This window comes from Fopius arisanus, unplaced genomic scaffold (assembly GCF_000806365.1).
Source record: "Fopius arisanus strain USDA-PBARC FA_bdor unplaced genomic scaffold, ASM80636v1 scaffold00003, whole genome shotgun sequence".
Lineage (NCBI taxonomy): Eukaryota > Metazoa > Arthropoda > Insecta > Hymenoptera > Braconidae > Fopius > Fopius arisanus.
The window spans coordinates 1,958,065-1,984,555 of record NW_011887742.1 but is presented as its reverse complement, the minus strand read 5'-3'; the positions used below and the strand labels follow the sequence as shown (position 1 = coordinate 1,984,555).

Sequence of the window (26,491 nt, the reverse complement as noted above, 5' to 3'; positions counted from 1 at the left end):
GAGGGTGGGAGGGGGAGGGAGGAGGGTGTATGGAGTGGATGTGCGTGCGGTCTTAAGAGCTTGTGAATCCCCTGTAGTGCCCAATTAGCCGGGCAGTGCCGGTCACGCCGTGGAATCTCCGTAAGGATAGGACCCACGGTGTAGCATTGTATTATATCAGTGTGCGAATAAACCAACCAGTAGCCAATACAAATCCCACAAATGTTTGCCCCCTCATCAGAATCCCATAAATCCCAGCGAAAACTCCACCGCCTATCCTCTCACATTTTTATCAATTTTTTAAACACTTGTTATTTTTTTTTTACCTGCAATTCGGTGATTAGTCCATTGACACTTGTCAATGAATTTTTTTGGGCCCGTCCATTGACACTTGTCAATGATTTTTTTTCGGTCCGTCCATTGACACTTGTCAATGAATTTTTTTGGGCCCGTCCATTGACACTTGTCAATGAATTTTTTTGGGTCCGTCCATTGACACTTGTCGATTAATTTTTTTGGGTCTGTTCATTTTGATCTGGGATCTGTAGGGACTTAGATAATCGTCGTTTGGGGGATATTAGTGCGAAAAATGGAAAAGTTTTATTTTGACAGTTCCTGTATTTTTATTCTATCACGAATTTCTTGAAGTTGAAATTTAAAAGTCGCGGGAATTTTTGGTATTGAGTTTGGATCGTAAAATAGAGTCCTACAAATTGTGATTTACATTTTTGAGTAATCAACATCGCTGATTGGTCATAAAATATCGCGAGCTAGGTCTCGCGGAGAGTATAAATTCATCGTTTTCGTCGCGGAATAAATTTTTTGAGAAGCAGTCATTTTTTTTATTCGAGTAATTTGTACGCTGATTTGAATTGCAGATTTAAATGACGGGGTGACGGAAAATTTCCATTTCAAAAATATAATAACACCATCCCTCCTCCGATCGACTCGCGAATTACCCGTAATTACTGATTCCCGAAATAATTCAATATTTCTTCAACAAAAATTGATAACAAAAATCGCGGATTCCGCGAAAACCGCGAATAAATATGAAGTTGATAAAATAAACTTGAATTAATGATCAATAGATCAACAAATAGATTCATAAATAACCAACAAAATCCCCTGCAAATCTTTCTTTCTCCATCGAGACTAAAAAATGTCGTAAACCTTTACAACATCTTTACCTTATACTTCCGAAGGCATAAAAATTAGACACGGAAAATTTCCACTCAATAAAACTTTCCCCATTTACCCATAATCGAGGCTGTAATGTTTTTATTTTGCTTGTTGGAGGTGAAAAAAAAAAGTTGTTGGGACAACCGTCAGTCTCTTTGTACCCAGGGTGTGATCGTTAGTAGATGTCCTTGCAACGCCAATTCGCGTAGCCGTTCTCCACTAGCTCAGGGCGTGGTTGAGACCGTTTTCCTCGAGGTTTTTGATGCCTTCACCCAAGAACGCACGTAAAGGCACGATGATATTCCCGTAATTGCCATAAAACTCGTTTCCAACTCTCCGACATTTACTCCAGGGGTCATCATCGTACCTTCGTCATTACTTTCTACGAATCAAGAGACAGAGAGATGAAACAGCCATTCTAGTTTTTTTTTCCTTCTACCCCAAATAAAATTCATTTCATCCCCATTCGGCATCAGTAATGCTCACTGCTATTTTTTTTCTCTCAATAATTTTTGGAATAATTCGCCCGCTCGGTGAGGACACCGTTACGTTATATTTCTTTTTTTTTTCGGATTCATGTGGCGCCACGATTCTCTACTCGTGAATTCACGTGGGGAGACTCACGTATGCGAGGAAAAAATGAAGGTGAAAGTTCTGTCCCATTTTTCGCTTATTTTTTACGGTTCTTCGATTTTTTCCCTAGTTTCTGGGTGAATCAACGCGAAAAAATCCCGCGTCCGTCATATCTTCAAGAACCACAACATTTTATCATCATTTCTAATTAAAAAATCCTGGATAAATAATTGATCAATGATTTGAGTCAAAAGAAATTATTGAAATGCAATAATAATTATTATTTTAATTAATCTAATTGATGATTGATTATTATTTAAAAGAGTTTGAAGGAAAGACTTCAGATATATTTTCATGTGACTTCACGTCCTTCAATTTTTCCTCGGATAGTCTCTCAGAGTGCAAATGATCACTCGGTTAATTACGTTCACCTCATTAACTCCGATTCTCCCCCATGTGCTCACGCATTAACCATTCGACCAGTCCTTTTCTGGTGGAATTTCCAATCTCACCCTCTCCACCCCCAACATAAATCCCATGTCCCTCTCCAATCGCGAAACAAGAGGCAAAACAAAATGCCAAAGAGCAAAAAGTATATCCAATACCCTTTGTTCTCGTTATAAACCCCTCGGGTGTGAGGAATGAGTTGTAATTGTTGTTTCTTTTATTTACTTAACGAACCGTGTATAAACATCTCTTAACGAGGGCTTGCAATCGTATCACTCGGGGCAATTAAAATAGTTCAGGTCGCTCTATTATTTATTGATCCACGATGGTGAATTATCACGACAGCAAACCGACGGGGACAAAAGTCATTATTGCATTCTTCAGTCATTATTTCTCGCTTGAATGAAAATGTGGAATTACTCCCGTCACGAATAACATCACGACAATATTTTATAAAATCGTATTTATCATTCAATCGAATTTTTTATTAAAAAAACAATTTAATTTAATTGAAAAATTTATTTTATTCATTCATAAATTTATAAATAATCATTTGAACAGTATTTGTTTTGGAATGTTAGCAATTCTTTTGTAATTGTTAAATAAAAAATTCGATTCACCTGATAATTGAGCTTTCCTTCCCCTTCGGGAATTGGAATTCCTGTGGTTTTAGAGAGTGAAGAATTAGTGGAAAGGAGTAATTCCAGGTTACAATGAAGCAAATCTACGATATAGTACTCTCTCCGTGGTTGGTTTATTATAGCAATCAAAGGAGGCGAGAAATTGCGGCGAGGGCTTCGCGCAATTAACCGTCATCACTTCAAACCTCCACTTCGAATAATTACAAATAAACTAGATTTATAAAAATAATGTGTATGGTTTATATCTCTCGGGTTAATATGAATGGAAAACCTTCGCGGTCATTTTTTCATTGTCAATTCACCTTTTGGGCCTTACGGATTATTTAAATTGCAATTACTAGTACTCGAAATATGAAATATAAAAATTCATTGGATTAATCGAATTTTTAATTTAAATTAAATTTTTAATTTAACAGTTTCAAATATTTATTTAAAGAAAATGGAATTGTTTATTATTTTTTGTGGGCCTTATTAATCTTTTTATTCCTAATTTAATTCTTATAAATTTCATTTTCGGAGTGAGTGATAAAATAAATTTTGGAATTGCTTTTTGGGACGAATTTGACGTTTTTTTTTTAATTCTGTTTGGGCCTTGTTGGTCCTTTTGTTTGGAATTTCTCGGTGGTATCCCTTTCTGCGAAGTCGACAGGACGGGGGCGAACGGTCAGGGCCGGCGCGTTCCTTGCGGGAGGTCCCCTCCTGGAACTATGTACGTGTCTTTGTCTTTGCGGTGTCGCAACTGCTTCTGCGGAGAGTATAAGGCCCCGATAGGTAAAAGGCGCCGATGTGGATCGCCAGCCAGTTGTGACTCTTGTGCAACAAACACCACTCTAACAACCCCGCGAATTCACTAGATAAACAATAATCATCCCACCATTTATCATTATTTAAATAACTTCAGTCAAATTTCCAATCAAAATCAATTTCAATTTCAATTTTAATTGATAACAAATCACTCGTGGTTTGATTGCTCCAGTAATTTTTACAGCGATTGTACAATTTTTTGACGGAAATTTCTCGCCAAAAAATTGACGCTACAACCCGGGTAAAAAAAATTGTAATCGGAATATTTTTTCCAAATTTTCAAAAAATTTCTAAAAACTTTTCAGAATTTTTTTTATGAAGCAAAAAAAAATAGGAAAACAAAAGTTTTGTTTTCGGAAAAAGTTTTGAAAAATTTTTCCAAAATTTGATTAGGAAAATTTTTTTTATAATTTAGATGGCGTATTCTTTGAAAATATTGAAAAATCAAAAAAGTAAGAAAACAGTAGTATAATTTAAAAAAAAATGATATTCGCCAAAATTTCTACAAAATTATAAAAAAATATAGTTTCCAATTCTTTTTGTTATAAAAAAAAAATTTTTGAAAAGTTTTCCAGAAATTTTTTGAAAATTCCGAAAAAATATTCCGATGACAATTTTTTTTACCCGCGAATCCACAGAACAATTTCAAAATGATTAATTATTCTCGGTAATCTCCAAAGGTCGGGCCCTTCATAATATATCATTTTCATTCTCCAGATTAATCCAGCGAAAGGATTAAAAAAATGTAGCCCGGCGAAATTAATTCATTTCTGATAGCCATGGGTATCACAAATGACTTGAATTCTCATCGTTCAACCCATTATCGCGTATGAACCGGTTACTCTCAGCGTAACGACGCCATGACGCCATTACTTCCATCCCCCGATTGATCAGAATCCAAATCTGCGGCATTAATCAGCAAAATAAAAAATACCGCGTGTAGGAGAATGGATGGATTTTATAAATCCGATAGTTGAATAACAAATAAAATAAAACCGATTAAATTGCGGTGTCCCTGAAGGTAAAAACCGAATAAAAGGCGGGACTTGAGGAAATGGCCTCTTTGAAAGGTAACGATTGTTGCTCAGGACTTAAGGCCGACCACATTTGATTAACAATCACAAGTTGTTAATCAAATGTTTTTGTTTATCGAGTCGACACCGGTGATTAATTATGGGAGTCAAATTGAAAATCGGGATTAAAATTGAAATCACTAAACAAGTCGATAAAAAATTTCATATTAATGAGAAATTAAATGAAATAATCGACTAACTGATTTATATAATAAATAAATATTCAATAAATCAAAGTAAACAGGAGAAACATTGACGGAAAAAAATGACTTCTCCACTTCTAACGCAAAATGCCGATGTGTTGCAAAGAAAATATTTTCCAGTGCGTCATAAATTTTCCTTTATGAAAATCCACAGCCCAGAAATGATTCAACAATTTTTTCCTTTCCACTTCCACTTGTCCTGCCCTAAGAATAAATATTAAAAACATGAAAAAACGATAAATAATCGTCATCTTATAAAATCGAAATAACTTATGATCTGCATTTACGGAAAATTTATTCCCCGATATTTCCCTCGATTTTTGAAAAGCTCACGTAGGCGAAGGGTAAAAAATAGATAAGACAGACGATAAAACGGGCATCCAACAATATCACGCCATAAATTTCAACTAAAAGGTAAAATAAACATTAAAAAAAGTGGGAGGGAGGGGGTGAGACGGGGAAGAAAACAATTGGATACAGCGAGACGTTTTGGCCTCCCGGTAACGTAAAATTTACAGCTTACCATTACATACTCGGTACCGATATATATTTTCTTTGTCTTGTCGTTTTCAAAGACAGAGACGAGGAAAAGAGAGTGAGTATTCAGAGTCGGGCGACGGGCGCACGCCGAGGTCTATACGTTCACCTCTTGGTTATATCCGAGGTCGGGCTATTCCCTCTTGCAAAACGATTTGCCTCGTGTGTTTTCTTCTCCTTCGCCCCATCCTCATCCCTACTCACCAATTCCCTCAATTTTTATCCTACCCTCGGGACTCATCTCTCGATCTTTAAACGCTTGCACTTATTCTCCTGTTAAATTTTTCGCGATCGCAGGGAGAGATGCCACTCAAACTTCCGTTTTCTCGCATTTCAAAATTCACTTCGTCGGTTTTTCAAGGAATAAAATCACTCTCTCTAATTTCACATTACTCCCTATTTTGGTTTTGCTTTTAACAATTAATTATCTTAACAACAATTGAATTTTCCATATTAATATTGCGGTAATCCTATCAACAATCGTTTTTACACAACAATCCTAGACAATAATTAATCTTTTTTACTTGATAATAAATGGATAATAAAAATACTATTATCTTATAAAAAAATACAATATAAAATATAATAAAATAAATATAAATATAATCTATAGAAATGAATAATTTTTGATAATTCATCCAGAAATAATTTCCTGGAGTGAATGTACGTGCTCATGTGTCCGCGTTCCAATTACTATAGCGGTGCAAGTAGCTATTTCAATATAAAGTATTCCAAGTGCGTACGCAAGGAGCATGTAACACGCACGGCTAAAGTTTTATAGTGTCAGAATGAGGCAGAAAATCCCACACAAGTGTACAACCACCAATATGTGTACAACACTATTCCTCCATTCATGCTGTCGACTTGAACCCAGTGAAAATCTACCGCCATTGGTTTCTTCGCGCGTTTCTTCTTCACCTCCTTATTCTCTGTCAGTTTCTGTTGCGTTAACGACTCCACGTACCACCTATTTATCATCGAATAAAACGCCTGTGTATCCCCTCAATTGAATTTTCGAGTCAATTCCGATATTATTGTAATTTTTCATCTCTTGTCCTGCCAATCATCCGACGATTCACTCCGCCATTTTTTTAATCCCCGAAAACGCGATTTCGTTGGAAATTTGTCGAATTTATAATTACAAAATCATTCGCATTTTTAATTATGAGAATTTGAATTTTATTTCAATTAAAATTGGAAATGTACAAATGAATTTTTGATTAATTGAAAATTCGCGGGAATCGGTGCCTGCATTTTTCAAGTGTCATTTTTTAATAGAAGAATAATAAATAATAAAGAATGATGGAAAATCTCTCGGGCCCGCGGGGACTTATGCGCCGGCACGCGTTGCACGTGTGCCCCTTTCCACAGCGCATGCGTTCCACTCGCCTCCACGCATGCGCTATATCATAGATTTGTATTCACGGTCAAGTCCAAATAATTCTTGTCTCGTGTTTGCGGGAATGGAGGAAACGGTATAATTAGGGGAAGTAGGTTGCGTAAATTCACTGACTCGTTTTTATCATTTTCTCAGGCTTCAAGATTAAGAGTGAATGAATTTTTCACTCGGGGATCTCATGGAGAAGTTGTGAAACTCTTGAGGTTTTGATAACTCGGTGATGATTGGGGGATTTGTCGAGGTAGAGGAAATAAGAGAAATCAGAAGAGGAATTTTTTTTCAGACTTTAATCAACCAAAACATTTTTTTTTCTTTTCGTTTTTGAGGTGATTATTGCACGGAAATTATTGCCCTGAATTCGCGCAATTGCATTAATATCAGTTGTATAATTATAATTGTGTAATTATATATCCGGGTAAAAAAAAATTGTAATCGGAATATTTTGTTCAAATTTTCAAAAAATTTCTGGAAAATTTTTCAGAATTTTTTTTATGAAACAAAAAAAATCGGACGACAAAGAATTTTATTTTTGGGAAAGATTTTGAAAAATTTTTCAAAAATTTGAATAGGAAAACTTTTCATAATTTAGATGGCGTATTTTTTGAGAATATTGAAAAATAAAAAAAGTGAGAGAAGGACAGTATAATTTAATTTTTAGAAAATTATAAAAAAAATATTTCCTATTCAAATTTTTCAAAATATTTTCAAAACATTTCCCAAAAATACAATTGTTTTGTCACCCGATTTTTTCCGTTCCAAAAAAAAAATTCTGAAAAGTTTTCCGGAAATTTTTTGAAAATTTGGAAAAAATATTCCGATTACAATTTTTTTTTTACCCGAGCAACTGATATTAATTTATATTTTTTCAATGCGGAAATGAATTACTCACGTCGAGTTAAGTTTTTCGTACAATTTCCAACTGTTTCGGGATTTGTTTCACCGTGATATCTCTCTCTTCTTGAAATCGACTTGTGTCACATGTTCAGGTTTGAGTCACCAGGTTTTGCCGTGGATTTACCGTTACATTCCGACACTCGTCGACTAGTCCATAGCTTCTTTACACCGACAGAAATATTCAATAAAAATTACGTATTTCCGTAACCCCGTAATTAAAAATAAAAATAAAATAAAATAAATTTCCCTAATTTTTATCTGAATTATCTCAAAAAAATTACGATACCATCACTCAAATTTTCCGAGTCGATTCCGTAATCGGTAAGCGAACTGAAATTTTTATTAAATATTTCTCTCCATGGACTCTTATCCATTCCTCATAAATTGCTCTCCTACACAAACCGATAACTAAAAATATAAAACCACTAGAAAGTCGCTACAAGTAACAATTTACTCAAAAATAAAATTAGTTAGAATTCCTCCGGACATTGAGGAAGTGCTCCCATCGCAATGAGCAAATCATGACCGCAACATGTCTCCAACAACTGATGGATAATTTCCGGCTCCATTCCAGTAGAATTTTTCCAGATAATCATAAAAATTGAATTTCACTATTAGATAAACAAATTGGTCGATATCTCGAAGAGCGGTAGAAAAAATGTCATCAACTACTCAACTGGGGAATTCCCCCCACGCATCCAACGCCCACTACCAACCACCGCAATTTTCCCGCCCATTTTCGAATTACGAGAAGTACAACATCTCTCACCGGTGTAATTACAGATTTAATTATGGGTCAATTGCGAGGAAATGATTATCGGGTAAATAACTGGAAGTGATTTAATCCACAATTTTCGCAGTACGTGTGGAAAGATAAATAAATGTCTCTGGATAACCGGGGAATTGAGTATTCCTGGAAGTCGTTTTCACGGAGTCATTATTGTCTCGGGTTTGTCGTGTACATCCTCTAGATAGGTATTTTCATATCGTATTGCCCCATGAAGAATTTGCCCCGCGATATTCAGTATTTATGAGCAACCATGACTTTCCGCCCTTGACGCATAATATACTATTATTTCCCACGACTAATTAATAATTGAATGGGACAGAATTCGATAATCATCTCGTTTCCCATCGATCCGAAATCAAATGGCCGTCAATTAATTGGTGTTATCATCAAAATTATTGGATTGTGATTACGTATTTATTTTGGAGTAATTGATGTAATGAGCGGTGCGCGTACGAAAATCGTAGGACGTGACGGTTTGAATAATAATTTTTAGCCATTCGATAAAGATCCGACAATACCGATAATTGACAGTCGGTGCATTCGATTATCCCTCGATCTTTCTCGAGCGTAAAAATATCGAGAGATGTGTCTATCGATATTGGAGATAAACCGACGTAGGACCGTTAATTGTAGAATGACTCGTTGAAGACAGATATACGAGGGGAATGGTGATCTTGGGTAAAGAAAAGAGGGGCCCAGGTCGATGAAAGACTGAGATTGCAGGGGGAGTCATTTGAATAGAATAGAGATTGTGATTTACGTATCGCGGCCCTTGAAAATTCTTTTCATAAATATTTTCAACTCTCAACTCGAAAATAAAACTACACTAACAAATGCAATATCTCCATTTTTGCATCGGCAATCTCTTGGAATATATAAAAATACCATTCCATCCACACTCTCGGGAAATTATACCCTGAATTTCAATTTTTTAAACTCCAAGTTGACAATAATAAATAATTCTTCATTCACGAATTCTCAATATTCATTTTTCATTTCGAAAATTTTTTTTTCAGCCATAATTTCTCTACATTCCACAGCAGACAACTAATAAGTGAATAAATAATTTATTTATAAAAAGATTTGAACCGATTTTTAATTAACGTCGAATGACTGATGATTAAAAATTCAAGAAATATAAAAAAATGCGCTGAGAATATTAAAAAAAAGTTTTCAATGAATTCCAAATTCTGGGGTTTTTCCGAATCTTGCGAAAATTAGTTTGAAGCGAAATGAAGATACACAACAACAAAGTGCAGATATCAGATATCAGTACTCAATCTACAAACATTCCGGATACGATCGCCCCCAGGGTCTTATGAATATATTTTCAATATATCGCCGCTTTCACAACGTATACACTTGGTGAAAAAACCAACAGGGCAAACCGAAAAGTAAAAAGGGTAGAGATAAAAAAATGAAAATGAAATGAGAAAAAAAAATGCACAGAATGAGAGGAATAAAAAAAATATAAGGTAGTCTCGGGATGCATTCAAGAGAGTCGCGCACGCCTGGACATAAATTCGAAATGCCTTGGGTATTGGGTATGTGGGTATGTGGGTACATACACAGTAGGCAATAGGATAAGGGATAACCAGAGGATGAGGGCCACACAGAGGCCAATGGCAATGCGCATATCTGTTGTGGAATATAAGACAGTGGGTGGGTGGTGGTGAGGGAGGGTTTTTCTGAGAAGCGGGAGGCCATTACCGGTGCCCAGGCCACATACTGATATCTCAATACAAACCTTAGTTTGAATCCATTATAATATCCCATGCCGACCACGAGACCACTGTGTTATGCATACCCTTTTAAAAATTGTACCATTCGACGAAAAAATAATCATGGGAATTCCATTCCAATGGGGTGCTAAGGGTTCAATACTTTTTAACCATCCGAGAATTTCGATTATTCTTTACTTTTTTATATTACCATTTCTTCCGAAACAATGGCAATTCCACTCGAAAAACAATTACTTTATACCGAGAATTTATTCATCATTTTTTTTTGCTGTTCTGCACGCCCGGAAAATTTTTTTTTAACTTGTGATTTTTTAGGAAAATTTTTTTTTTAATTATGATTATTATTATTATTATTCGAACGATTTTATTTTAATTTGGTATTTGTCGAGAAATTTTATTCCATTTGAAATGAATAATTAATTCGATTTATTATTGTTGTTATTTTTTTTTATAAATAATTGTGAGAGTTATTGGGAAAACTGAGTTTAATATGTGATTATTCGATTAGTAAAATCGGTTATTAAATAATTTTTAACAACTTCTGATCAAATGCTGCACCAATGAAATGCCGTCCCGCGGCCAAAGGCCTCCGCGTAATTACCAGTTATACGCCAACTTGTGGATAATTACGTTAAATACAGAATGAATAAATTATTTGCATATTCATTCAGGAGCTGACACGAGTATTTAACGAGGAAAATTGTTAAAAGTGGATGAGAATTTCATATGCCTTATGAGTGGTTTACTTTTCTGACACGCCAACGATTAGGGTTCAAATCCCCGTTGATTACGGTTTTACGCAATAACAATTACAACCCACAACTGTAATTGTTTATTGCGACAATTTCACTTTATCCATGAATTCAACAAAAAATGAACAATTTACGAAAATGCGTTTAATCCGAATATAAAAAGGAGAAAGGAAATCTAAATATCTCGAAATATCTCGAAACGTATCGAAATATCTCGACTGCCCGTAAGGGTAAATGTATGATAATGTTAATAAATAATGTGTCACGTGGGTCGACAGTAAAAAAAATAATTTGCGCCGCGAATGAATTAACGGTGAAGAAATATATTTCCGTAAAATTTTTATTTCTCCAAGTGAGTCAGCTCCTGACCTCCACCAGGTGTTAATGACGATAATCATATTGCTCCAGAGGATGATTATGCCAGTTACAACCTTGAATAATTATGAATATTCAAGAATTCCGTAAATTTCTCCTCAGAAAATTCGATATTTCAAGAAAATCAATGATAATCACTGGAGTTTATTCAAGGACATCCTAATCATCCTCTGGAGCAATATGATTATCCCCGGGACCTGATGATAATCGTGTATCGGAATAGAATTACTCGATCGGACAGAGAACCTTTTGCAAATATTCTCTCAAGTGCGTGAATCTTTTGGAAAAATAATTCTTCTCGGTGCATGTGCATCATCGGCTTCCGGGCTATCCATCTGGGGATTGAGTTCTATCAACACCGCGAACAGGTACACCACCGCGTTATCGATGTACAGAGCAAGTAAATGTGTGCATAAAGGAATGGCGGTCGTTTCAATAATTCACGCATTGAAAATAGTTTATTTTTTAAATTGCAATTATTGATGATAAATGCGGAATAAAATGAAATGGAAGGTGAGAGTGGAGCTGCTCATTTGGCGGAATGCATTACTGTATAATGTCGGCAGAAGGCTGGCAGCCGACTTGGGACACCCCGTGGTGTGTACACGGCTTAATGGCGCTCAGTTTACCGCTTTCCGTATGTCCATCCTTCCTCGGGATTTATCGAGCTCAACGGGTTCTCCATGATTCCATAATGTTATGGGCATATTGAGAAAATAGACTTTGCGAAAAAATTTCCACCGGTTTTTTTTTTTTCATACTCACGGATAAATTATGGATTCACACCCGAAAATTGTCGAAATTTATTGCAATGCCATCGTGAAGTGATTTTTACGACTAATTGTCTTAAATATTGAGTCGGAATAATTTAAAGTTATTATTTTTTTGACAATTTTATTACATGTAATTTTTTTTTTCATTCTTAAAAATTGTCGCGTCAAAAAAAATTCAATTTCAAGAACAGATGAATTTTTTTCTCAATCATGATCAAACGAAAAAAATTATAATGATAATAATGATAATTATTATTATTATATTTGTTTATAATTTTCGATATAGCGCTGGAAGTATTCCAATTTCCAAAATTCTTCCAAAAATCCTAATAGCAACGTCAGCCATAAGTAGAACAGGAACGCACTGGCCAGACATTTATTCAATTTATTTATAAATAATTAATAAAAATGCTGCTCGTGTAATTACACCGAGAACAGTAAATGAGACAATAAAAAAAGTGATTGAACCTCACACCCAGAGTTCCTCATGAAGTATAAACCGAGAATTAAAAAATGAAAGAATTTTTCCAATGATGGAGTACGTTAATGCTACTTAACGTCGAAATTCCGATATTTATTCGGAATTCCCCAGCTTAACATCTGAATCCACATAACTGTAGCTAATATATACATATATATATATATATATATATATAATTTTATGCTCTCTGCATTCTCAATATGCCCCTCAGGAGGACTAACTCACCGTTTTTTTTTTATTGTTTTTAAAATTTCTAAAATTTAATGGGATATCTTGCCTATCCGTCTCCCGTCTCTCTCCCACATCTTAATAACAATAACAAAATATATATATAATAAATAAATAAATAGTATAATTAATTGTTTTTTTTTTAATTCACTGAATAATTTTCTCATCGCATCTCCCACTTTCTATTTCAATTTGTGCGCGGAATGCCTCGTAATTTTACGACTGAATTTTTTCCCTCTTTTTTTTTACAAATCCCTCCCCCTCTTTTTTTCTATCTCTCTTTTTTTTGGGGTGGGGGAAGCCTCAAGGCCGGCAACCTCCTGGGTTTTCCAAATTGCGGTTCCTCCGACTTCCTATCTCCATCCATCTCAGACACCTGGAGAAAAATAAAGAGAGAATATTTACCTGACTGAAAGACATGAGACATCAACTGGGCATAAAGAAAGGGATTTCACGCATTCCGATGACGTAATTTCGGGGAATTATTATAATAATTTATGAGTTATTCTGAAAAATCGACTTGCTTTGTTTTGGGAATATTCTCAGATTTTGTAAATAAAAAAAAACTCGGGATTTTATTGAGGGTCGAGTCAAGAATTCATTTGAGGCACTCGGATTTTTATTGGATAGTTTATATACTGTCCCGAGAACCCGGGGACTTATCGTCATTATATAATATCATTGTAAAATTCTATTTACCTGGAAGGATCAGAGGTAAAACTGTAGTTTCCTAGAATGATTTTATATTTTTGTTTTGGTCGTCAGAGATAAATAGGTTTCGCGGTTTTATTCACTCCGTTTATTATCGATTCGCGTGTAAAATTTAAGAACCAGAAGATGTGGCTTGCATCGGCTTCCCATTGAAATTATTGATTATTAATTAAGGGAATGAGTCAGAATTATTAAGATATAATTAGAAATTTCTCAAGGTGAATAGATACTGATGAATCACAGCGAAAAATTTTCTGCGGAAAATCCCATGCACTGGTAGAGACTATTGACTTCATAATAATATTAATTAACAACTCGCTAATTGTCGAAATTAATTGTTATAATTTTTTATAATTATTATGATTAATTTGATTAATTATACGATTAATTAGCTATTGCATGGTTTCAATTTTTTCGTGAAAACTTTTAAGAGTAAAAATTAATCGTTTTGTTGTTTATAATAATCGCACATTTGCATTTCATAAAATTTTTCAAATCGCTCCGACACTCAGAACGCATTATCCAGATTGAAAATAATTTTTCCATAAATCTCCATGTATGTGTCATTGGTTTAACGACATAATAAATAGCCGCGGAAGTCGGGGTTTAATTATGACAGTTTAATATCGATGATTATCTCCGTAAATTGCTCTTGAAAAAAAAAACGGAGCAACACGGATATTAAAAATCCATGATCTGTTGTGAATTGTTTTATGTTAAATGCCAAGTTAGGAGTAAGTCATAAACAGCTGAGCTACACCCCTTTGTTTTATTAATTATTTTCATTTATCGAGACAAGACAAGGATTTAATGTCTAGATATATTGATCCTTTAATTGACAGTTCCTCCTCGACTTCGCTGAATTTTTCCTGCATCTGCAATTATAATTCTCGAGGCTGAAGGGAAAATATTAAATCAATCAATCAATTTTTTTAATATTCCACTCAGTCATAGAAAAACAAAAATTATTTGCTATTTGTGCGAATTATTTTTCGTCCTGAACCCAGAAATTTTCTGTCTGAAAAAATTGTAAGATCAGTAAATCTGAAATTTAATTTATTTATTTATTTATTGGCAACTGTCGAATTTCGTTTTTTCTGCGAATTTTTGGGATTCGTTGAATTTTTTTGGAAAAAGTTGAGATAAAAATTTTAAATAATTTATTAATAATTTGTTAATAGCGTTGATGACTTCGTGGAAAATAAAATGGAGTCAATGAATGAGTTTAAGTTTTAATTTCCAGGAGTGAGTTTGAGAGACAAATCCGCAGGATTCGCAAGAGTGAAATTGAGTCGCTCGATTATGCAAATAAATTACATACGGCCTTTGCGCCTACGCCCGTATGAGCGTAGGCATAACAAAACTGAAAAAAAGAGAAAGAATACCAACAATGGTAGATGTCGGACTCTTAAACTACTGTAGAATCTATTAATAACGCTGAGAATAGATTGCGGTGACATGGAACGCGCAAAACTTTCTCACGCGGGTTACAACCGTTTTAAAAATCAATCAAGATGATTGAGAAATCCACCAGCTCCTTTTTACAATAAATAAACGAGACTTCAATGATTTATAAATTTTTAATACGCCCATAAAAACGAAAATTCCCACCAATTATTCTAAAATCGAATAAAAATAAAAAAATCATTGAAAAAATTCAAAATAAATCAAAAATTCACTCAAATAAATTTCCCAATTACTCCCCCTAAAGCGCCTTAAAATGAACAATAAAAAAAATTAAATGTTGAAGTGAAATGTTGAAATAGAATTCAATAAAAAAATTCAACAATAAATTATAACAGAGAATGAATTTAAATACTCGGTAGTGGGTGAAGTGCATAAATGACCCGCAATCTCGGTTTATAAAAAGCAGAAAAAAAAAAATGTTAAATTAAAAAAAAAAAAAAACTAAACAAAGGGCAGCGCACGGTAACTCGACGTGATGATGTACCGCAGGTCGTTACAGCGGCGCGTTATGCCCCCATTATGCAGTATTATGTTACTATTTACGCTATCACGAAAGCACCTATTTATTTGTCTTGTCCATCCAGCAAGACCCAGCAGGACGTCTCCCTTCACATTGATTTTTATACCAGCCATAATCCACGTTTTAATCTAGGATTATAAAGATATCCTAGAAAATGATGTTCCGCACATTAAATTTGCCAATTATTTTCCCACATCGAAGTCCACACTCATTGCCACATGAATTTCATAGCTATACACACCCCAAACACGTTTAACTCCATAAAATGTTAATTGAAAATTTTCACTGACAATTCCATCGTAATTACCTCTCGATTTGAACTGGACGAATTAATTAACCGTTAAATCAATAATGATTCAGGACTTGAGTATCGCGTGAGTCATAAGTCCTCGGGTAAAAATCAGAATGATTTATTCCGATACAAATGGCTTGTGTGATAATTTAATGGGGGAAATTCCAAGTCGACGAGGAATTATTGACGGTAATTGTCGATTAACAATGACGAAATGGGTATATAGACCGATAGAGTTACGAATATTCCACTCGAGTGGAAGTGGTCACGCAATCGTCAGACGTGCGTTGCAGCTCGGTCGAATAGTTTTTCAATTATTCCATTGAACTCCAATAGAATTCATCGGTAAAATATAAAAACACCAGTTGTAATGAGTCTCGATATTTTTATCTCAACTCTAGGTTCTCACTCGTGACATTATTTTCATGATAAATAGAACACATTAGCTCGAGAAAATATTTTCCAGTCCAATTATTCCGACTCAAGCCGCGGAATCATAAAAGTCAGATTTTATAATAAATTGCGTGTCGCGCATTCATTGGGTTACATCAATTATCTCACTTCATGATCTGGATTAAAGTGCCCCCTCCGCCATAAAATAATTATCTCTATGATAGTTTGAGCATTCGATACGGGGAGACGGGAATTTTTCCTAGAAGTATCATCCGTACGAGGTCTTAACAATTTCTGCAATTATTCTTCTCCATGCGGATCTCTCTCCCTGATGTCCGTTGGTATTTTTTTTTTTTTTTTCCCAATCCTCGGACATGATTCAACTAATTTTCACGTGAACAATTCAGTCTCTCTGGCCATATGTGCGTTTCAAATTGTCTGCTATCAAAAGACAACAAGGAGCGGTCGCCCACACGCATCGAGTGAAACGCGGCCACTCAAGTCACATGGATTTTATATACGTATTATTTACGTACATACTGGGTTGGACAAAATGAGTGACTTTACGATCTACTGTTGGGGTGGATTATACAGTGGTATGGATAAGCGTCGAGAGATAGGTGACGTGGCTTTTTATTGCTATTGTCTATTGTCAGTGGTACGTCAATGTATCATTCAAAGAATGTGACCGCACTTTCAACTCTTGATATTCACAATAAATATTATTAAACAATTAAACCCGATCTTCAACTCGTTTCTCCCCCAATAATTTTTATTTCAATTTTTATTCCATCCATTACATTATTTATAATCCATTATCCTCCAAATAATTTCAACGTTATAATAATTAATATAAAATTATAAAACATATAATTATTATTATCATTGAATAGTAATTTGCAGATGCAAATTTTTAATATCATTTACAGAATAAATACAAACACTGCAGTTACCGAGTCATTACCGTGTGGTAATTATTCCCAATAATATCCGACGACATGGAAAAATGTCTTGGGTCATGTGTTCTGCGTTATCACTGACGATAAAACCCGAAAACTTTAATTTAATATCATCCCCACCCCTCAGCACACGTGTAAACATTCACCGAGTAAAGTGCATCAATAAACTGTAATAAAATACAATACAACAATCTCTATATAATCTCCTGAAATCCCGTGGACAAATAACCCGCGGTTTTCTCGATATTTTGCTCCCCTTTATTATCTCCCGGCAATCCTAACACGTTCTCCACGCACAATGTGAAATAAAAAAGGAAAAAAGTCCCCCGAGATGATAAAAAATAAACGGCTAGATATCGAATAATAAGAGAAATAATAAAAGTACGTGGAGACGTTAAAAAATATCGCCCACACGTATTTCGCCTCCTAGTGCAACTTCAAGAGCAATAAAGTTGGCATTGCGATTGCCATTGCATTTGCGTCTATTATCTACCACTGGTCTCCAACAATTTTCCACCACCACTGATATACGATGACTTTTACACTATTTATTTATCGATCTGAATTTGTTAGACGGATGATGAAACGAGTCGTGGGTATTTCAATGGAATTTCTTTGTCATTACTTTTTATTGCAAATGGATAAACAATTCCGGTATAGTCAGGGTGATTGTCATCGAGTACTCGAGGCTGAGGGGCTGATAAATTTTCGATTAAAAAATTGTCTCGGTGCGAGTGAGTGAATGAATAATAAAAAAAGAGGAGAATGAAGCGATTTGTTATAGTCTAGCTGCAGCTTGGGAATTGACCTCGGGATCTGTGAAGGAATATTTTAAAAAATGGAGTCCTCTTCCTGATTCATACGATGGGAGATTGAAAGGAATTGATTGGAAGGGGAATCTTCTAGATTCTTTACAGACCAATGATCATTTTAAACACAAGTGTCATGGCGGTTACACGTGAGAGTTTCCATTGTTCCACATATCTGTGCAATTGTTGTAATTCTTCATTAATTAATTTTAACAAAATAATTCGTTTACACTCGATTCAAGATTTTTATTTGTTAAATTACTCGATCGAATCGTCACACTAAATTTTTAAAAATAATTATTCAATGAAGAGTTAAATAATAAAAAATAACTTGTTATAAATTGAAATATGAAGAGTAATGGAATAATAAAAAATCGGCATGAATAAACGAATTGTTCTATTATCACAGAAAAAGACAAACGATGTCAATTTTTTATAAACCGATAAAATCGAATATAAATGTTGAAAATACCAGTGCTTGATACACGAAAGTACCAGTTTAAATCGTGATAGTAATCGTCGCGAGTTTATCCACTGGTTCAAGTTGTTGATCAATGTAACGGATCGTATAATATGCGAGTGATCGTGTACCGGTGTACGAAAAACAGTTTGACATGTTACCAAGAGGCTAGAAATTATTTGTTTAAAAAAAATCGGTAATTTACATCGAGAGAGGGGATACACGTGGTGGATGGGGCGAGGAAAATAGTCGGTGGATAAATATTCAACCGGTACATCTTAATAGGTAGGCATAAAGAAATTGAACATAATGAAAATAAAAGATAAAATTATCACCATCACCGGTTAATCTTAATGAAAGGGGAAAAAGTTGTTGGAGAATTTTTTCAATTTGATTTTTAATAAATCGGAGGGTCGTGGGCCTTGAACCCCTTTGGGTCGATGAACTCCTGGAGATGCTTTGGGTTTGAGATATACCGCCATGTTGAATCGCTCTAGTTACCGGCTCTCTTGTCCAATCCAAATGGCCGTTACGTTCTTATCCACATTTTCTTGCGCTGATCGTGGCCGATTCAGCTTCGATCGGTTACATAGTACAACCGTTGGGGAAACTTAACGATCCTCAGACCATCTAAACTGTCCCATTTAACGCGCGTCAATTCGATGGGGGAAAACCAGACAAATGTCCTCTTTGTCAGGGATTTCCATTTTTTGTTAACGATCCCAGAATTGTGCAATTGCAAAAAATAACTTGATACTTTAATGTGAGAAACAAAGTTCGAGGTTTTTATATTTTATGCAGCTACAATTATCAAGTTAAATAAAATATTTAACAATTTATTGATTCGTTGAAAAAATTGTAACTAATTTGAAGTGTAATATTCCGAGAATATAAATAATATAAACATTGTTATCAATATTTTACAAAAATTTTTGATGATCAAATTTTTTGAATTCGATAATAATGGACTTTCTCATAATTTCATTAATAATTATATTCACAAATAATTATATTAACGGAATATTAAATTAAATTGATATAGATTGTTGCAAAAACGTAAAAAATTTGTTGCTGGAACGAATTAAATCGTGATTTCGAGACTGGGGTTTTAAAGGATCTCACGATATGTCACATCTCCCTCTCGTTTGGATTTACATCGATGTTGAGACCGGAATGGAAAAAAATCCCGGGGATATAAACGGCTTAGAGCGATATATTTCTGGCAGTCTCGTATATTTCTGGATGTTTGGACAAAGCTAACACCAACGAAACACCTGATATACCATAATCGCATCTAGCTGGTTTCACACTGTGCGAGGAGACACCGAAACGTTTAACATCTTCATGAGCCTCATCAGAAGACAGACCATCTAGCATCGTAAAACATACACGAGACTCGTACCTCGGAGTATATCATAAACTCTTGGAAACCTTTATCACCTCCCACCATAAATAACCGCGAAAATATCCCTATTTCCTATTTCGTCCACTACATTTTCAACTCGTTTACACTCTAAAAAATTTATTAACAATATTAACAATCAATGTTCACTTGAATTTTAATTCAAATCGATCCCCAAATTTCTCTTCATTTCAAAAATTCAAAAAATTCCAAAAATTCAAAAAAATCGGGGATTTAATTTCAAATAATCAAGTGCTCAATGTTTCACTCATAAATTTGTAACAAATATCTTGAATAATTAAAAATATCAGACATAAAATAATTCCCAATTTCTCTCAACGTGAAAAAAGAGATAAATACAGCGATTCCATCGCACAACTCTTCAATTCCCATCGTTGTCCGTTCCCCCTCAATTTAATCCCAATAAATCACATTGATTGCTCCATCGGATTAAAATCGAAATCACGAAACACATCTCTCAATATGTATCACTCTATTCCTCAGGGAATCAACTCTATCTCAACATTTCCCATAACCATCACCGAAAGCCGTCCAAACCCCTCGCCTTCCCCTTGCATTTCAGTTGAGAAAAGGCATAATCGTTTATTTCTCAGTGCTCGACCTTTTGCGATGCACTACGTCAAGATGTCAGAAATGCCCCGACCCCGCCTTGGCGTAGCGAAGATGCACTTGGGAACGTTGTAATGGGCTTACAAAGCGTAACAAACTGATGCGAGGTCAAGCACACGACGTGCAATAAACACACGCGCCAAGATAAACGGCCTCAAGCCCTCACTCCAATCATTTTTATTCTCATCCACATGAAAAAATAAATAAAATGAGATAAAAAATCAACAGGGGAAAGTGTTTTGGCTGCTCTGTGAACCGTGTAGTTGTACCCTGGGGGGGTGGCATCATACTCGTTCCAATCAAACAACTGGATAAACTAGAGGATGATTTTAATGATGACAGATATTGTTAACACATTTTATTGTACAGCTCTTAACAATACGTCAATTGCCAGTCTTATCCCCAAGAATTTTAATTCCCAGTTTGAACTTCAGTTTTAATTACAATTAAAAACACTCATCAATTTTCTGATTTAATAATTTAAAAATATTCAATATTTTTTATCCAGAATTCTCGGTTTTTTAATTTTTCCAGTGATTTTTTTAAATCGATTCATGAAAAATGGTGGATTAATTATAATAAATAATAAATTATATGGAATAGTATAATAAATTTATGTGTAATTTTATGAATTTAGGAAATAACGTTATTTAATGGGATTATATTTAAATGGATTATTATGGTTATATTTGCAGATGCCACAGACAGTTCCAACGGCCGCTGGCTTCTCGCCCTCATTCGACTACACGACCTTTCAATTTGATCTGTCCCTCTTACCCGACGACTACACCACGTCCATCACTCAGACAACCCTAAAACCAACTCAGATTAAACAAGAAGTACACTCACCGAGACCAGGATCACCAACGACTTATCCAAGTCCCCCATATCCCGGCCTGACTGGCCAATTGTCTCCAAATTATTCACGTGACGCATCACCTGGGTATCCAACCAGTCCATACTACGTACCACAGAGTCCACAGAGTGCACAATTGTATCCCACCAGTCCAGATCCAGTTAAACAGCCAGTGAAGAGAGAGAAGAGTCTTGATCTGCTAGCTATTCTCCATGAATCAAGGTAAAAAATCCTCCAAATCCTCCAAATCCTCAGTATCCCCCAAAAATTTTGCTTGAATCGAGATAAAGATTTGGTTTTTTTTTAAATAAAGTCCTATTTTCCTAGTGAGTTTTGTGATTTTGTAGTTAATTCTGCTTTAGAGAGATTTGGGGGAGAATAATTTATGAGAGATTTTGATGGGAAATCCTTGGAAATTTCGATTCCAGACTTTTAGCCGAAAGTCTTGGATACAAAGAGGACTCCACCGACTGCACAGTGCCCTGCACACCCCCTCGTACAGAAGAGGACATCTACAATACCCTGGACACAGATTTCTTTCCAAAACGAGAGGAATCCAATCCTCTACTCAAGGAGATCCTCTTCAAGGAGGAGCCCCGCTCAATCAGCTCCTCCCAATCGTCTTCACCAGCTCCAACAGACCTGGAACCATCACCACTCCGCACTCTCCTGTTCAAGGACAACCTGAAAGATTCGACACATCAAGAAAACTCGAAGAATCCTCCACTCATCCCCAAAATTGAGATTCAGGACGAGGAGACAATCGCTGGCCAGGGAATTGTCGATCCTCTCTGTCGAGAGGGGGAGATATTTAAGGATAATCAGAAGAACGATCATCAGCTCCTCAGGGAGGTCCTCAGGGACACCAGCTTCCAGAGGAAATATAATTTGAGACCTGTTGAACTCGGTGGTGTTGGCACTGGTTTCGTCGAGGATATGGACAGTAGTGAGTGCGTTGGAGATCTTGCACGTGAACAAATCGAACCCGTTCTCAGTCTAGCTATTCAACAACTCCAGAAAGACTTCGATAATACCTGCGTTGCACTTGGAATTCATCCCGGTAAGCTTCAAAATTAATATTAAATAACTCTCATCACCGACAATCAATACTCTGAATAGTCGAAATTTAAATCACGAGAAATTCCCGGGAAATTTCTCTCTTCACTATCGAATAATCCTATTTTTAATTTAATAATAATTTTGCCCGCCAGACTAAAAATGTCACTCCATGAAAATAAGTAATTAAATTGCCAATTTGTTAATTAAATTTGAATTACCAGAATTTTTAATGATCAAATCCATTAGGGGATAACAGATTTTTCAACGATCAATCGGTGATAAATAAAAATGATCATTTCTCCCCAATAAATAAATGATTACCCTATTTTTTATGAGCTCTCTCTCGATATAATCTATCTATTTTATCGATTCTCATTGGCCGACAGTGTGTCGCCTTGCCCGAGGCAATCTACCGTCAATCGCAACCGGTTCTCTCTCACACTATTGGCTCTATCGTCTCGATAATGACGTCACGTACGGAATAAATTACGAGAAAACGGCACAGCGCGTTGCCACGTCGATTACGAAATTTACTGATCGACGTTGTGACATTTGCCAAGGTCGTGGCCCTCCGAGAACATTTCCGGTACCCCGAGTGTTTCGATGATGAATCAAACCGATGACTTCGGTACAGGCTGACAGCAGCATTCCACTGGCGAATTAATCTGATAACGATTATTTATCTTGTGACATTTTCATTGAGCAATACGTGAAGTCTACATAATTTTTCTGTTGTATCTCAAATCAATAAACGGGGAGACCTAATTACCACCGATTTTCAAAGATTTAATTATTTTTTTGAAAAAAAATCGGTTGAACCGATCGTTATCATCGATTTCATGTTTAGTTCACTCGATTTTGGAAATCGGGGAAATCCCGGGGCCCGGGTTGAATACTTTTTGCGGATATTTTACAGGGGGTTGATTAATTAGTGGATGGAAATTAACGAAATCGATTGATTGTTGCAGAACCCCGTCGTTGGAGTGCAGCCGATGTTGCAGCCTGGGTTCAATGGGCTAGAAGACAACTCCAACTGCCGTCGGTGCCTCTGGACAGCTTTAATATCGATGGTGCAACCCTCGCCTCCCTCACGGAGGAGGAATTTTGTCAGAGAGCACCTCAGGTAATTATAAAATCGGCATCCTCACCTTCAATTCGATTAATTCAAACCAAAAAATCGTGTTGACTTATTTTAATTTGCTTTAAAATTCGCCAGAAGCGAATTGATTCAGTATTTCATTTCTTTAATCCTCGTAATGATTAATTAGTCAATAATTTCAGTAGTAATTAAAATCGCAGGCCAGTCAATTAATTCGTAAATTATTGCCGATTTAGGGAATTTATGGCGAGACGATTTTCCTATGAAAATCCACTTACCGCCGGGAAATTTTACCTGCAATCTCTATAATTACGCGAAAAACAATTTCCAGAGTTGAAACCCTGGCGCAATTAATACTTTCATTGAACTCTGGTCTGAGGCTAACGGTACGCTGTCTGCGTCATCACTTATTCAATTCCGTGGAATTACTGGATTTTAAAACCAAAAGTCACAAGATTCGAGAATCAGTGACCGCTCGATTGCGATATAGCGGTGAAAAAAAATTGTTTGGGCGGTGGGGGCATCAGGAAAGTCCGGTGAAAGTGAATTTCTCGGAAATCCATGTGCGCACTTGAACCGGTGGTTTTCTTTCCTGCATTAAATATATAGCGTGATACATTCAAAAGAGAGTGGGAGGTGAACATAATCGAGAATTTTTAAAATCGAGAGTGAAATATCGGAGGTATTTTGGAATTTTAAATTGAGACATTTTTACCGCCAGTTGAAATTTGTTATGGCCCAATGATGATCACGACAATAAAATTCTAGATAAATTCTTTCTGTCTGAAAAATATAGGTTTCAATAATGTCTTGCCTCCGTATTTGTTCTTAATGTTTATTGTTTTTATTTTTTCATTCATTGAAACGATCAAATATCAATTTATCGAAATATTGTCATGTGATTACTCACGTGGAAGAAATCATCGTCATTGACGCACATGATAAAAAAATAATCCAAATTTATGATTCCCAAAACGAAAAACCATTCATTCAAAGAAAACTGTTTGATATCAATAAATCAATAATTCATATTACAGAAGTAGAATAGAAAACCTGAAATAAACCGAATGGAATTACGAAAAACGCATAAATAATTACGTCTCGATGATTTTATTATTCTGAATTTCTCTTGAAATAGGAAAACTGCCAATAAAATAGAGAATTCAGAATTCATTAGTCTCGAATTATCCCAGTCTCCTAGATTTAGAAGCTGGAATTTATTTTCATCAGGTCTCGATATTATTTCCTCGTATCCCCTAACCTTCATCAAGTTCGAAAGTAAAATAAATCACAGATACAGTTCTACCTGACAGAAATCTAAAATAACCGGCATTCATCATTATTCCTCGTATTCCAATTAGAGTTCTTTATTCATTGCAAATATCCCCCAACAAAAAGTGCATAATCACTCGCAGCAATTTGTCATAAGATAAAAAAAAGATAAAAATTCTAATCTCCATTAAATTTATTATTCTTTGAAAATGGAGTTAATCTCCAAAATAAAGAATTGCCGATTGATTTCAAAGTTTCTCTTAGAAATAATCTAAAAAATATATCTTTAAAATAAAAAAGAGAAATCGACGAAACCGATTCCCGAAGTATTCAATAAAATTCCAATAAAAATCCCTCGAGTCGACAAATTAAACTCTATCAAAACCAAAACCCCGAATATTATTCCCGACTATTTATCCAGCTTTCGACTCCTGCATCTGCCAACGGCAATATTATCGCTGAATAGGATCTAAATCCAGGATTCTTTAAATGTCCGCAAACTCTATAAATACCCCGGGCATCTATTTCCAATCAGTCGGCCATTCATCATTCGATTTTGAAACAGCACTTCATACCCCACGTAACAAACACATCCCAGTTAATTTAAAATCCCACGGAGCAACAAAAAGATAAAAACGCAAAAAGAACCGAAGAAAAAAAAAAAAGAACAGTAAAGATCGTCAGGACAGCCGAAGAGATTGCGCATGCGCACTCGATCCAGTTGCGCGATCACGATCGATATATTTCCCCTCTGTCGCCCCTACCCCTCGGCATATTCACATTATTTTTTCCCTTATTCCCTCATTCCCAATGACTAAATGGCATTTCGTAACGCAGATGAACACGGCATTACAATTCCCCAGGATGCAGAAGTACTGAATCACGTGGTGCAATGGCGTCATGCAACATAAAATTTCAATATAACAGCATTTTCATCTCATGATCACCCATTTGTTAAGCGTGTATGTACAGGAATTTTCATGTGTTTACCCGATGGCGAGTCATCGTGCAATGATTTTTCACCACCACGAGGTGTTTTACCGATTGGTTATGGCCAACTGCCACAGAATACAACGAGCACTTTAGCCATTTGTATTGGTAAGACAAGTAGGTCATACCATCGTACTTGTTGCGTTGGCCGCTTTCTCTTTGGCGTACTTACCTTCATACTTACACCATGAGAATCATACCAAATTACTCATACCGTGAATTATATTTGTTTAGCCATTGAAAGGGGAAAGGAATATTATTAGCGAGATTCTTATCGGGTTTCGAGGGTCATGATAGGCGTTTGTAGTAGCCATTGTTTTATTTTTTATTTCAATTTTTATTCTGCCATTTGTGGATATTATTCTAGGCCTCAATGGAGCAATAATTATTCTGCTGATGTCATACGGACACGGGAAATTCCCCGGGATTAATTTATTAAAAAATTGTCTCACGGCATTCGCACTGGATACACCGGAAATTTTATTCGATCATGTTTGGTATTGATCCTGTGAATTTTTCCTCGTTTTTTGAATTTTTGGTGAATGATGCGAGGGAAATTTTCCTCGAATCGCGAATAAAAACGGAATTCAGAGGACTTTCTAAACATCTAGGTTTTATTCCCAAAACATCGGCATGTGTCTTGGAATTTTCTTTGGGATTTCTTTTCGCTTGATGAAGTATTAAGGCGGTTTTTCTTATTTG

At 35.5% G+C, this 26,491-nt stretch overlaps 1 protein-coding gene across 2 annotated transcripts in view; it reads left to right on the top strand.

Annotated features, from left to right (window-relative positions):
• Ets98B (DNA-binding protein Ets98B) overlaps nucleotides 1-26,491 on the top strand; it is a 34,952-nt gene that overhangs the window by 5,163 nt on the left and 3,298 nt on the right. For both annotated transcript variants that reach the window (XM_011310552.1, XM_011310543.1), the window contains 3 exons: nucleotides 21,209-21,591; nucleotides 21,798-22,429; nucleotides 23,397-23,551. In XM_011310552.1, coding sequence (XP_011308854.1) covers nucleotides 21,209-21,591; nucleotides 21,798-22,429; nucleotides 23,397-23,551 — 1,170 coding nt within the window. The remainder of the gene's footprint in view (nucleotides 1-21,208; nucleotides 21,592-21,797; nucleotides 22,430-23,396; nucleotides 23,552-26,491) is intronic.